The sequence below is a fragment of the Peromyscus maniculatus genome, chromosome 11, assembly GCF_049852395.1.
Source record: "Peromyscus maniculatus bairdii isolate BWxNUB_F1_BW_parent chromosome 11, HU_Pman_BW_mat_3.1, whole genome shotgun sequence".
NCBI lineage: Eukaryota > Metazoa > Chordata > Mammalia > Rodentia > Cricetidae > Peromyscus > Peromyscus maniculatus.
In genome coordinates this window covers 84,652,428-84,667,543 of record NC_134862.1, presented here as the reverse complement: position 1 = coordinate 84,667,543, position 15,116 = coordinate 84,652,428, and the positions used below count along the sequence as shown (strand labels likewise).

At 46.8% G+C, this 15,116-nt stretch overlaps 1 protein-coding gene across 1 annotated transcript; it reads right to left on the bottom strand.

Annotated features, from left to right (window-relative positions):
- Positions 1-12,193: 12,193 nt before the first annotated feature.
- Positions 12,194-13,486, bottom strand: Becn2 (beclin 2). The gene has a single exon (XM_006996186.3). It carries the CDS (start codon positions 13,484-13,486, stop codon positions 12,194-12,196), a length of 1,293 nt encoding a protein of 430 aa, XP_006996248.3.
- Positions 13,487-15,116: the final 1,630 nt, after the last annotated feature.

Below are 15,116 nucleotides of genomic sequence, written 5' to 3'. Positions count from 1 at the left end.
AGATCTGAGGACCGCTATGGTGTTTTCCTGTCATTGTTACTCAAAAGCTTCTGGTTTCAAGGTCATTCAAATTTCTAATTAAATTATTACTCACAAGTAGATTATCCTAGTCATTTTGCTTGCAAAAAGACAAAGCAGAGCTGGAGAGATGGCTCAATAGTTCAGAGCATTTGCTCCTCTTGCAGAGGGCCAGGCTTCAGTTCCCTGTACCTATGGGGCAGCTCACAACTGTCTGCAACTCTCATTCCAGAGACACTGATGCCCTCTCCTGAATCCTCGGGCACCAAGTGCGGATGTGCTGCACATACATGCATGTAAGCAAACACTCCCAAAAATAGAATAAAATTAAATAAAAAATTGAAAATATGTAAGGCTAAGCTAAGACTTTAAAGGATGAATTTAATGGTGAGCTGGCAGTCCTTGGGTAACTGTGAGTGCACCCTCTTCCATGGTGCCAATTTCCCAGGAATGCTCTCCACCAGCCTGGGACCATGCCCAGCTGTGCTCTTGGCCTGAGCAGCACCTCTGAGGCTTGGGAACAAACAGGCCAGTAGCTGCACAAGCATAATCCAAACAGAGAAGAAATGGTCCCCTCCTACCTTCCCCAAGATGGGAGGCAGTGGGTCACGTGCACACCTGCATTTATCTTTCACATTTCCCACTGATTGTAGATTGAGAATAAGCCACATCCAATCATGTTGGCTGAACCCAGGAGCACACTCAATGTCAACTATGAACGTGGACCTGGAAATACCGTCACTACGGGCATTGTGCTAGGAGAGGAGACCTCCCCTGGAGCATGGCTGAAGCAAGACTAGAAAGAAATATAGCAAGAACATTCTGGGTGTGGAAATTAAACCCAAGGCCTGAAGAAGGAAGCAGGGGTGGAGATAGTGGGTCAGGTAGGGCCTGAGCTGGAGGGGTGGCTGAGGACGGTGAACTGTGGGCACTGAGACTCAACTGTGAAGGGTCCTAATGAGGATCTTCACTTGACTTTGGGTATGAGGAGTCAAAGTTAAGATTTTGCAAAATGAGATTTGTCTTCCTTTCTCTATCCTTCATTTTACTGTTCCAGGGAAGGTTTTTTTTTTAATTGATTACATTAGTTGGTTTATTTATTTGTTTACTTATTTATTTGGTTGGGGGCCATGCCATGGTGTGCCTCTGGAGGTCAGAAGACAACTTGCAGGAGTCAGTTCTCTCCTTCCACTTTGTGGATACTGAGAATTGAACTCCCGTCACCAGGCCTGGGAACAAAAGCCTTTTAAATTCACTAAGCAATCTCACCAGCCCTCCCGGAGAAATTCTATATAACAGCAGATAGAAGGCACGTGTCTTCTTGGCCCAGACTGAATAGGCAGGATACGTCTCAAAGATGAGAATATCTCTGAATTTCTCATTTCCTTTTTTTGCACTTAATCTCTCCTTGTCACAGAAGCTTGGAGACTCCTGATGAGCCACACATAGATGAGTGGAACATGGATAACATCAACAATGGGGACAAGGGCCTTTTCTACCTTTCATGACTTCCCTCTTTTCCTCATTCCTGAATTCTCTTCTATTCTCTGCATCATCCTGTACCTAAACAGAGTGCTTTTCCAGCATGCATGGAACCCAGGGTTTTATCTCCAGCATAACATAAGCCTAGCATGGTGGCACACACCTGTAATCCCCACACTCCAGAGGAGGAGGTAGGAATAAGGGACATTCAAGGTCATCCTGGACTTCACAAAGAGTTTGAGGCCAGCCTGAGCTACATGAGACTGTATCTCAAAACTTTTTAAAGAAACACTTTAAGTAAACAACAAACAAATAATGAAACTACAGCTATTGCCAAGGTGATGCAGCAGTTAAGATACATGTTAAGAAGCCGTGCCTGGTTGTGGTGGCTCTTCAGCCCTGTGCGTGTCAATCCACGCTCATGTGCAATGCTCAGTCTTCAGCCCCAACACGGCAGAATACATCAGCCCAGGGCTCTTTTTATTCTGTGTTTTCTCTGCAGCCATCCTGACCATTCAATGGCTATGACTCACTTCAATGTAGACCCTCAACTCCACATCCGGCCAAGCCCAGCTATCACCTGACCCTTCACTGGCTTCAGTCTCACGTCCCAAAGCCATGCCCATAGTCAATCTGATGCCCCACATTGGTTTGACTCTAGCCTAGTTTTCCACATAATTGAGCATTGCTCACACAGCTGCTGTAGCTATAAACCCACTAATTATGAACACGTGGCTTTCTCTCTGTTCCAAGCTGCTAATGTTACCCTGTTTCCCCCTTATTTCCTTCCTAACTTTTCAAACGTGTCTAATATTTCAATCCAGATCACAATCTTCTTAATCCAAACTTCCATGTTCTCTTCCCATCATCCACTTCAGGGCTGTGCCTCCCGTCTCCTCCACGTTCCTACCTAGATAGATAATTTTTTTCAAGGTACAAATTTAACCCATTGTACTTCAACTAGGAGTCTCTCTCCAGTAGTTGCCACGGACTCATCATTGATCAGCTGGTGAGATTCACCAGAACCCTTCAGGAACTTTTTTGTTTTTGGTTTTTTTGTTTTGTTTTGTTTTTTGTTTTTCAAGACAGGGTTTCTCTATGTAGCTTTGCGCCTTTCCTGGACCTAGCTCTGTAGACCAGGCTGGCCTCGAACTCACAGAGATCTGCTTGGCTCTACCTCTGGAGTGCTGGGATTAAAGGCGTGCCACCACTGCCCGGCTTCCCTTTAGGCACTTTTGCATGGGGTTCTCCTCCTGCATTTGGAACTCTTAACCACACTGCCCCCTAGCGCTTCCTTAAACACACAGCATCCCTCTTTGTTCTCAGGCTCTTCCTCCTCCCTCAGCCCCACCCCCTCATATTTCTACCCTCATCACTGCCTTGTTCTGCCCATGCCTTCAGAAAACTTTCTCCCACATCCCTCTATGTCTAAGAAATCGTATTTCCTAGCAAATCCTGCCCTAGCACCTACACCCCATCCTCCCACGATCAGCACAGCTGTGTGCCCCCTTGGCCATCTCGGCCTCCCCAAAATACTGCAGGTTCTCTGCCTGAAGCTAGAGACCGTGCTCAATTTTACTCCTCGATCATCTCCCAGAATCTCTGAGGGCGTCTACCACAGGTAGGCAGCCAATAGTCTAGAGGTCAGCTCTGACTACATGCATAGAATCCTAGCACTTGGAAGTGAAGGCAGGAAGGTACTCCTCCCACCCCTACAGGTGCTAACAGTGGTTTTCCTCTTGTACAACAGGCACATTCCCAGTGTCCTTGAGTGTTATAAGACCCTGGGTATAAGAGTAAATGCCTCTGGCTCACAGCAAAACAGGCTTAATCTTCCTTTCCGGCTGTTTTCAGAAAGGCCGCTTTCCAGAATCCCTTTCCCATCACATCAGAGTTCTTTTTATTTTTTTTCCTTTCAGTTCCCTCTGTGTCTGAAGGATTAGTAAACCATGGATTACTTCCTTTTGCCTGTATCATTTTTCATCCAGAGTGGTAGGGATCAGAGTCAAGAGCCAACAGCTGCACAGCTGAGTCGGGGAAAAGAGGAGCCGAGCTTTCCGGCTGTGGGCGTGGGGTCTGTGAAGCCAGTCCACAGCTTGTGTCCCTTGGTGGGAAAGGCTCTGGACGGAGGCCACTGAGCCCCAATCTGTACTACTCAGTCTTAACCCCCAAGGGTTATAATGGAAGAACAGTGGCTTGGGTCTCGGCTGTGAGCACTTGGGGAGCTATCAGGCACAAAGTTCGTTAGGACCAAAAGTCACGGACCTTGTCAGTGAAGGAAAAACGGTTTCTGTGCATGTGCACTCACAATCCCAGAGCTGCCAAAGAGAATGCTGCCGTAAGTGTTTTCCTAGTAATAGTCATAGTGCCACTCTCGGCTGGCATTAAAGTCTACAGTGCAAAGCCTTGTCTCATAAAAGAGTTTGGTAGCATATGGCCATGGGTTCTAATCTCACCCTCTGCATGATGCCGATCAAATTACTTCAACTCTCTAAGCTGCAGGTGCCTTTTTTCCACCCCGGGAGAACTAAATACTAAATTAGCCATCCCAGTCCCTAATGTAAAGCTTCCCGAGTGTCATCCTAATGACTTGCAAATGATAAAATAGTAAGAGAAAACATCGGCAATGGTGACAACTGAGACGGAGGCTGTGTTCCAGTACAGGGGTCCCTGCTTCCCTGAAGGGAGTGCTAGTGAATTAGGTGGCAAATGAAGGAAGGAAATGCACTGTGCTAAAGATCAAAGAGTAATCATGCGGACTACGGAATTTCATATCCAGTGCTGAGGGGTTATTGATGCTTTCCAGGCCAGCGTCAATGAAACACTGAAAGTGATGAATCACCCAATTAAGGGCAAAGCAGGAAACATAGAGGGCACCCCTGACAGAGGAGACACTCATGGTCTGTGACTACAGAACATACAAAGGTAAGAGTCAGGCCTAGAGCATAGCTGTACGAGCAATAGAACACCCATGAAGGTTGAACTCTCGAACTTAGTATGTTTGCTATGCCAAGGTCAGCGTACTCTGGCTGGGGACATTTTGGAACCTGATATCTGGGATGGAAACATCTGGTCCAATACTACTGAAAATCTTGAACTCCAAGGTTTGCTTGAAAGATCTGTACTGCTCTATACAATCATGATAGGCAAATCCTTTCCCTTTGCCTAAAAGCATGAGATCTTAGAACACAACATGTATCCCTGCCTAGGAGAAACCTATCTCTCCTCCTGGACATTCTAACTAACAATTAGGTTAGGTTAGGACCTAAGCCATGTGATGGTTTGAAAGAAAATGGCCCCCAAAGGGAGTGGCACTATTAGGAGGTGTGGCTTTGTTTTAGTGGGTGTGGCTTGTTGGAGGAAGTGTGTCACTGCGGAGGCGGGTTTTGAAGCCTCAGATATGCTCAAGCCATGCTTGGTATCTCAGACCACTTCCTGTTGCCTGCCTATCAAAATGTATAAAATCTCAGCTCCAGCACCATGTCGGCCTGCATGATGATAATGGACTAAACCTCTGAAAATGTAAACCTTTAGAGTAGTCATTCTCAACCTTCCTAATGCTGCAACTCTTTAATACAGTTCCTCATGGTGTGATGACCCCTAACCAGAAAATTATTTTCGTTGCTGTAATTTTGCTACTGCACTGTATTGTAATGTAAATACTTGATGTGCAACCCCCAGAAAGGTCAAGACCCACAGGTTGAGAACCATTGCTTTAGGGATTGAACCTTGCTGGAGAAAGGATCACTGGGGACAGACTTGGAGGTTTTATAGCCTGACCTCACTTCCTGTTCTCACTCTCTGGCTCCTTCGTGTGGATGAAAATAGGATCAGCCAGTTTCTCATGCCATGCTGCCTGCCTCCCCTCCCTGTTGCCACATCTTCCACACCACGATAGTCTCTATCCCTCTGAACTAGAAGATAAACTTTCTCTCCAAAGTCCTGTTTTGTCAAGATAGAGAAGTGATGGACACAGTCCTTACCCTCTCTGTGTGCCAGATCTGGGCAGCTTCTCCACATTCTTCTTTGATAAATGCCAAGACAACACTGTCTTCCAGACTCATTCTCCAGATTCATCTTGCTGCTGTTCCCTGATCCAGTGAACATTTTCCTCGGATAAATCTGCCTCCTAGAACTGACTCTGAACTTGAGGAGTTGTCTTAAGTTCTTCACACCCACCTAACTGTCCACAGCCAGCTCTCTTCCATCCAGCCTTCTCCACTTCCCTGGTTTGCCAGGCAGCCCGGTGTCTGAAATTGTTGTCATACTGCCAATACAAGGTTTTGAGCTGGGGGAGCTCTGGGGTCATGTTTGGTCTCAAAGACCCTCACTCTCATCCCCTGACTTCCTTGGCTGGTGTAAGGGATGTTAAGGATGGCTTGAGACCCTCTGCTGGGGTGGGCGTCATTCATCACTAAGTGGACCCCAAAGCACAAAGCGAAAAGTAACTGTTGTTGCAAACAGCTCAGCCTGTGGTGATATATTGTGTCCCCCAATATATTGTGCACCTTAGTAAACTTATCTGGGGTCAGAGAACAGAACAGCTGCTAGATAGACAGAGAGGCCAGAAAATGGTGGCACACACGCCTTTAATCCTAGCATTCTGGAGGCAGAGATCCATCTGGATCTCTGTGAGTTCAACACCACACTGGAAACAGCCAGGCATGGTGACACACACCTTTAATCCCAGGAACTGTTGGCAGGAAGCAGAAAAGGTATATAAGGCATGAAAACCAGGAACTAGAGTTGGTTAAGTTTTCAGGCTTTTGAGCAGCAGTTCAGCTGAGATCCATTCGGATGAGGACACGGAGGCTTCCAGTTTGAGGAAACAAGATCAGCTGAGGAATTGGTGAGGTGGGGTTAGCTGTGGCTGGTTCTGTTTCTCTGATCTTTCAGCGTTCGCCCAAGTGTCAGGCTCCCATGTTTTTACTAATAAGACTTTTTAAGATTCGTGCTACATCAGCCCATGTGGATGAGGGGGCTACAGAATATGCAGAGACAGCTGACTCTGCTCATGTGTGTCTGGGGACTCAGCCATGAAGACACAAAAACTTGGGACTGACTCAGAGGACTGACTGCAGGAACCATCTGGAGGCATTTCAGACTCAAGCCTGGGCACAGCAGGGCTGAGGGCTGGAACGACTCATAGTGCAGTGGCTGAATTCCACGTCAAAGCAGCCTTCAAACAGCAGCTGGAGAGCACGTGATCCCAGAAGCCAAGGCAGGAGCTGATCTGTCTACAGGAGACAGATTCGGATCACTTTTAGTCTGGATATAGCCTTTCTTTTCTTGGCACCCATTCATGTAACTGGAACTAATTGGCAATTTGTACACTATGGATTATATCTCTTTGCTTCTAGGTTGTTTGTGATTTTCTGTTAAATTTTTTGAACTGAGTAATTTCCTCATTGTAAGCCGTGTGTTTTAAAGCTAATTCCATGATTCCCTCTGACCATAAAGTCAATTTTCTCACCTAGGTTCTTATCATACGATCTCTTCTTTTGTGGCTTCTGAGGTTCATGTTTCTAAGTCCACTCTCCCAGCTAAGGTATTATAAAATGATGGCTACCCGTTCTGTATTCCCATAGTATGTTTACACATGAGGTTTTTGAGCAACAACAATATATTTGGGTAACAGAAGAGGGTTCTCAGGTCCTGACATTTTCCCAATTGTCAGTGTGCACTTACTGACTGATCCCTCCATGGATATTTGAATTTACTGAGACTGTGAGTCTATGTCTGTACCACACAAGCAAACCCTTTGTGATCATGGAGCAGAACTATTTTATGGAGTTTACCATGGCACCCAAGAAGGTTGAGTACCACATAGGAAGTAGGTTACCTGATCTGGGCCTGTTTATAAATAAGATGTGGTTGGATTGTCCTCATGCTTCCTGGTTTCTGTCTCTTGAGTGCTTTTGTGTGATGATGGTGGTGTTGATTAAGTAGCTTCAGCAGAGATTGGAAAACTTGCATGACCTAAAACCCTATCTGACCCTTTAGGGAAAACATTGGTTGACTACTTTCTCTACATTTACCATGAGAGTTCTAGCATCCAGATATCCCTGGGGAAGGGTGTTCTGGGAGCCCAGTGGTAGCATGCTCACCTGGCATGCATCGGATACTAGGTTTTCTTTCCCTAAACCCCAGATCAAAAAGCCACTCTTGGGAGACAAGAGCTTTGCCAAGTCCTCTGATCTTACTGATTTTGTTCCTCAAGGCTTTTCCTGGAGCTGAACAGAGATGTACATGAAAAACCTCCTCATGGGTCTAAAAGCATTTGTAGTTGTGATTCGATCCTGCTATCACGAAATGTCCTCCAAGCCTCTTCATCCTTCTTTACTCCTAAAATATGTATGGAATAATTCTAAGTGTGTTGTTTTCTTTCACTGGTAGAAGAAACCAGCGGCCCCTGTATCCAAAACTGCTTTCAGGTAAGAGCTGGGCTCACAGTCAGATCTGGGTCGTCTGACACCCAATCTAGGGCAGAGATTCCACGTTTTTACATACCAGACATTTGGGCAAATAATTCTTTTTTTTTTTTAAGACAGTGTTTCTCTGTGTAACAGTCCTGGTTGTCCTAGAACTCACTTTGTAGATCAAGCTGGCCTCGGACTCACAGAGACCCTCCTGCCTCCTGCTGGAATTAAAGGCGTGTGCCACCACTACCCGGCTCTGGGCAAATAATCCTTAGTGGTGAGATGTTTTATAACACTCATGGACTGTACTTAATGAAGGGCATGCATGCTGCACCCCTATGGTGACACCAAAACTGTCTCCCAACATTGTCAAGTGTACTGTGAGGAAAGAATAAGAAGGTAAGTAATTGCTAAGCACTGCTCCAGAGTCCACTCAAGACTCCAAGTTTGGTCAGCAAGCCAGCAACATCAGCGTCACCTCCGATCTTGACTGGATGTAGAATACCCCAAGTTCCTTCTTAGAACTGCTCCCCAATTTCTCAAGATTCTCAGATGGTTTGTATGGCCTTTAGAGTTGGCAGTACCTGGCATCTTCCCACCCCCCACCCCCCACCCCGACAGGGTTTCTCTGTGTACTTTTGATGCCTTTCCTGGATCTCACCCTGTAGACCAGGCTGGCCTCGAACTCACAGAGATCTGCCTGCCTCTGCCTCCCAAGTGCTGGGATTAAAGGTGTGCACCACTGCCACCCGGCCTGGCATCTTTTGAGAAAAAAACTACCAGGATGCTTTGTCCCTATCCATCCCAGAGTTCAGGTCAACATCTGGAGCACATGTCTTCAGCATGCTGTCCTGGGGAGAGCAGGGGTTTGAGCATCAAATAGTCCTGGGTCCAAAGGAAGGGTCTGTGTTGCAAGTCTAAGATTATTTAGTCTGCATCATTTCTTCATATCTTTAAAAAAAACTACCTAGGCTTCAAAGCAGGAAAGCCTGAGCAGGCATGAGGTTTGCACCCTTCAATCCAGAGTTACCCAGTCCTTGTCTTTTTTTCCTAAGTGACAACAGCATCAGATGTAGCTCCCTCTGCCAGGAGTTCAGAACCCAACAGGCCTCCACTGGTGGCTGTCAGAACCGACAAATACCACTAGGGGGCGGAAGCGACCTATTTTAGGCTTAGGAGAGCCACAGATTGGTGGCCACTAAACCTTCAATTTTTAAAAAGTTTGGTGGGTTTATATAAACCTCATAAAGATCATCTCTATCCAAGTGGAGTATTACATATAAATGTTGGGGGTGCTGGTTAGTTCAACTTGAAACAAGCTACAATCATCAGAGAAAAGGGAGCCTTAACTGGGAAAATGCCTCCAAAAGATTAGGCTGTGGGTGAATCTGTAGAGCAATTTTCTTATTTAGTGATTGATGGGGGGAGCGGGGCAGCCATTGTGGGTGACTCCACCCCTGGGCTGGCGGTCCTGGGTTCTATAAGAAAGCAGGCTGAGCAGGCCATGAGAAGCAAGCTGGTAAGCAGTTCTCCTCTGTGGCCTCTGCATCAGCTCCTGCCTCCAAATTCAGCCCTAATTGAGTGGCTGTTCTGTCTTCCTTGAGTGATGAAGAATGATGTGGAAATGTAGGCCTAATAAACCCTTTCCTCCTCAGCTTGCTTTTTCGGTCACCACATGTCGTTTCACCACAACAGTAGTAACCCTAAGACAGGGACTAAGGAGCTGGAGAGATGGCTCAGCAGTTAAGAGCACTGGCTGCTCTTCCAGAGGTCCCGAGTTCAATTCCCAGCATCCACATGGTGGCTCACAACCATCCGTAATGAGATCTGGTACCCTCTTCTGACCTGCAGAACACTGTATACATAGTAAATAAATAAATTAAAAAAAAAAAAGACAGGTACTAAACAGAAAAGTAAACGTATCTCCTTAGGAACTCCAGCAGGTTCTTCGGAAAAAGAACTGAAGAACCGAAACCAGCGCTCAGCATGATGTTACCCAGAGGGGTGCTTGCTGGAGAATTAAAGAACACAGGTTGGGGAGTGAGGGTCTAAGAAAGGGCAGTCAAGGCAGAGGTAGAAGCAGAGAATCTCTGGCCTCTGAAACAAGTCCTTTCTCAAATGTGGATATGATTTTTTATCTTCATAGCATGCCTTTGCCTAAAGATAAGCAGTTATGAATTTGAATTTATCCAGGAGCACCCAGCAGGGAATGCACAGCTGCCAGCAGCTGATGAAACAGTATAACGGCTTGAATGTCTGGAGCAGGCACTTGCCTGTAATCTTTCAGGAGATGCAGAGGCAGAAGGATCAGGAACTCCAGACCTGGGCTATGTAGTGAGTTCCAGGCCAGTTGGAGCACCTTAAAGGTGTGCACCACCACTGCCCTGGCGCATTATTACATTAAGGGTCTCTGAACCCTCTCACTTCTACATCCCGCTTGGGGAAGATGCTTTGTTGTAACTAATGGCACAAGGAACTGATCATTTGACACTATGTAACTGAATACAAAGTTCCAGCTCCTTCCCAGACATTCCAGTCATTGGACTTACACTGCCATCAGTACCAGGCAAGGTGTTTGTTTTAAAATGAGTTGGACTGCTGGGCGGTGGTGGCACATGCCTTTATCCCAGCACTCAGGAGGCAGAGGCAGGAGGATGTCTGTGAGTTCGAGGCCAGCCTGGTCTACAAAGTGAGTTCCAGGAAAGGTGCAAAGCTACACAGAGAAACCCTGTCTCGAAAAACAAACAAAAAGATGAGTTGGACCAAACCCAGGGCCTCTTGTGTGCTGGGCAAAAACTCGACAAAGATGTATCCCCAGGCTTCAAAGCTAATTTCAAACAAACAAAAATCCTGGCAGTGGCGGCACACACTCTTAATCCCAGCACTCAGGAGGCAGAGGCAGGCGGGCAGATCTCTGTAAACTAGGGGACAACCTGATCTACAGAGTTCCATGCTGGCCTGAGCTATATAGACCATGGCTCTGAAAACAGAAAGTAATGTCAACATGACACACCTAATTAGGAGACACCTCTCAGTTGTAGCGGCACAAAAATTCTAGCATAGTAGAGGCTGAGGCATGGCAATATGGAATGCCAGGGAAGCTTGAGCTTTAGGCAATCCAGTCTCAAAGACGACACACTTTGAATCATTTAAGAACATGTAAACATTTATTAAAATTGTCTTAGAGATAAAAAGGAAAGGCTCATGCATTACAACAGTAAAAAACTCGTGATCCCTGATGTCTGGTTCCCATGACTACCACCCTCCAAAGCTCCACTCCATACAGTAGGGCTACACAGTTTTTCTCAAAGAGTTCAAACCCTCGGTTTCTCTCCCTGCCACCCCGACTCCGCTCATCTCCAGCCAATTCCCTCCTCATCTCTTTATTACTTTCTAATCAAGAGTGATCTGATGTCTGTCTTTGTTTTTTCCCCTATCCTTTTGAATGCCTGGGTGGAGGTGGACCAGAGAAAAGATACAAGGAAAAAAGACACAGGGTCGCAGAATGACCTCTGGGCCACTCTGAGCAAATACACCTAAGTGGTGCTAGATGTATTTGCTACACCAAGGGCCTCTGATGTAATTAAAATTTTAAAACTCATTCCTGGTTGGTTCGGTAATCACAGCACTCAGGGGCCTAAACAGGAGTGTCAAGGGTTTAAGGTCAACCTGAGCTCCGGAGAGCCTGTCTCAAAAAAAAAAAAAAAAAAAAAAAAAAGACAAAATGGTATCTTTGAATATGTCGTACTCTTGAGCTGTACGATCTTATTTTCCTAGTCTTTCAGAAAAGAAGTTAATTTTGACAGTGTTATAGGGTCCACTTGCAGCCAGCACAACTCATACACCAAGTCAATTTCATGAAGAACACACACACACACACACACACAAAATATTGTAATCAAGCTGCTACTGATCAATCAGAGTCACAGAACAGACCCAGGAGTTGAACTGCAACCCCAAGCCAGAGTGTTACAAAGCTTTTAAGCCTGAAAACCACAACATCTGTGCCAAGTTACAGTTACATTTTTCCACCAATCAGTACTCAGAGAGAGGAGACTTTCCTAGGAACATTTATCTATGTGGTACACTTATCTCGTTCCCATTAGTTGGCTTACTCAAGTACGGCAGGGCAGCTTGCCCCCCAACTCACGTCTCAACTTGAAATCAGGATATCAGTTACCCAGGTCCATGCCTCCCTCTGCCAAGCAGGAGGTCTTGGGAACTGGAACTTGATTTGACCCCCATTCAAAATGGAAGCTCTATTCAAAATGGCTTCAGTTTGGGTTCTTCTTGCCACAGTACCTTAGCGGAGCCCAAGCAAGAAGCAACTTCAAGTTGGTAAGCATGCACTTGAGAGCCTTGACCCACTCGTCCTCTGTGTTCAGGTGGGTTCTGATGGAGTAGCACCTCCCACTGCCCCAGGAGTCCTCCATCATACCTTCCTTCACGTGGATCTTGTAGGGCAGGAAGAAGCACTCCTCCTCCGCCTCCTTCTCAACCTCCTCCACGAACTGCTGCAGGCAGTCCAGGAAGGCCTTCATCCCACGGTCGAACTTGTTGTTCAAGAAGACGCTGTGACTCCCATCTGAGAACAAAACCAGCACCCCATCACCAGTCAAGGACTTGAGGTAGGAATGGTTCCCGCGGGGAACAAGCTGGTACCTCTGGAATTGCAGTCCAGCTATCTTGGCCAAACTGAAGAGCAGCAAGGCTGTCTGTCCCCAGGCGGCGTTGATCTCATCCCATCCCACCTGGATGTCAGGGAGGCAGCCCAACCTGAAGTTGTTGATAATGCCCAAGGGCCCCTCGTCCGAGATGGTAAACGCGATGCTGAAGATATTGGTCTTTCTCAAGTGCCGCAGCTGCCTCTGGGCATATGCCAACTGGGTCTCCACACTGCTCAGCTGGTCCATCAGCTCCAGCTGGTCCATTTTCAAGGCAGAGTAGTCCATCCAATCCTGCTCCTCCTGTTGATTCAGCGCCTTGCTCTCTTCCTGGGCTGCTCCGAGTTCCGCGGCGATTCTGGTACAATGGTGGTCGATGTCCTTCAGCTCCTGAGCCAGTCTTGCTTCCTCTTGCTCCAGAGCCCGCAGCTCAGCCAAAAGCTCCGCGTGCGTGGCCTCCTTCTCCTCCTCGCTCACCAGCGACTCTCGCTCCAGGAAACTTCTGTACTTCTGGTTGTCAGATTCGACTAGAGTGAGTTGGGCGTCTAGTTGCCTCAGAAGATTGTCCATGCACTCGTCACACAGCGGGTGGTCCACATCCTTTTGGCCCGAGAGGATTTCAGAGGTCTCTAGGATAGTGTTTTGGATAGTGTTCAAAGTTCTCAGGGTGGTAAACTCACCGAGCAGAGTGAAAGTGCAGCAGGCACTCTCCTGGGATGTCCTGCCGGAGTCAGGAAAGGGTCTGCTGGAGGTCCTGGCCTGTAGCTCCCCAGAGACCGGCGTCTTGGTGGGGGTGCTGGCACAAGGCTGAGCTTTCAAGGGCTCTTTCTGCATTGCACAGAGCTCCTGTGAGAGTTTCAGGGGCTGGTTGCAGCGCTGGCACAGGAAGAAAGTGGGAGACATCCTGCAGGTCTGTACTCCTACCAGAGCCTAGGTTTCTTTCCAGCCGAGTAAGTCTTCAGAGATGTCTCTCTCCTATTTTCCTCTATATCTTATCACAATTAGCTACGGGGCTACCAGTAGACCTCTTACAGACCCCACAGGCCAGTGACTCTCTGGAAAAGGAAATGCTGATTATCTTGCTTTTCTCCTTGAAAGTTTTCAAGACGTATCTTAAAACTAATATCTAACCTTCAAATCTGGTCATGATTTATCCCACCTTAAAATGCTTAATGCCTTTATCTCATCTTTAGAAAAGGTCTAAGTTTCATTCGGTGGCACATGCCTCTGATTTTAGCATTCAAGAAGTGAAGGAAGAGCTGGGTGGTGGTGGCGCATGCCTTTAATCCCAGCACTTGGGAGGCAGAGCCAGGCGGGTCTCTGAGTTCCAGGAAAGGCGCAAAGCTACACAGAGAAACCCTGTCTGGGGTGGGGTGGGGTGGGGGAGGTGGAGGCAGGAGGATCTTGACTTTGTTTGTTTTTGAGGCAGGGTTTTACTGTTGTAGGAAGCCTAGAACTTTTTAGACCATGCTGACCTTCACTTACTTCTGCCTCCCAGATGATGGGATTAAAGGTGTGTACCAACCACACCCGGTCAAAGCTGAACTTGTCACCAGCCTAAACTATGCAGTATCTGGAGTATATACTGAGACCTTGCCTTAAAAAAAAAAAAAAAGCTGGGCAGTGGTGGAGCAGACCTTTAATACCAGCACTTGGGATGCAGAGGCAGGAGAATCTGTGTGTTAGAGGCTAGCCTGGTCTACAAAGTGAGTTTCAGGACTGTTACACAGAGAAACTCTGTCTCAAAAAAAAAAAAAAAAAGGAAAGGAAAGTAAGTCCAGGTATAATGACACATGCCTGTGATCCCAGGATTGTTGTCAGCCTTAGCTACATAGTGAGAACATCCAAGTACACAGCAAGACTGTCACAAAGAGACACAGGCCTGTGATCTCATCACTTGGGAGGTAGAGGCAGAAGGATCAGGAGTTCAAGACCAGCCTGGGTTTTAAGTGGCCCTATCTCAAAATATAAACTCCCCAGGCAACAGTGGCATACTCCTTTAATCCCAGCACTTCGGAGGTACAGACAGATGGATCTCTGTGAGTTAGAGGTCAGCCTGGTCTGCAAAGCTAGTTCCAGGACAGCCAGGGCTACACAGGGAAACCCTGTCTAGAAAAACCAACTATGTATGTATGTATGTATGCATGTATGTATACTCTCAACAAGGAGCTTAGTTGTCTCAACCTGACTCCAGGGTCCAGACCATTTGCTAGCCCCTCTCTTCCTGTCTCTGTACGTGACTTGGTTTTAGCTCTTCAGTACATCATACCTCCCACCACCCCAAATGCTGCTCTCCATTCCCTTTGAAAGTCAATTTTTGAATGTAGAGTTAGTTATCATGGAGGGAGCACCCCTGTACCATCATGCATATGGGAAGGTCAGAAGATAACTCTCAAGAGTTGGTTATCTTCCTCCATCATGGGGGTTCCAGGGATTGAACTTGGGCCATCACTTGGAGGCAAGGACCTTCACCCACGGAGGCATCTCCTTTAGGAAGCCTAATCTGACCCACAAACTTAGACTGCTTTCACAA

What these genes read in the sequence shown, in the direction of transcription:
- Becn2 (XM_006996186.3), bottom strand. Translation starts at nt 13,486, where the DNA reads ATGTCTCCCACTTTCTTCCTGTGCCAGCGCTGCAACCAGCCCCTGAAA.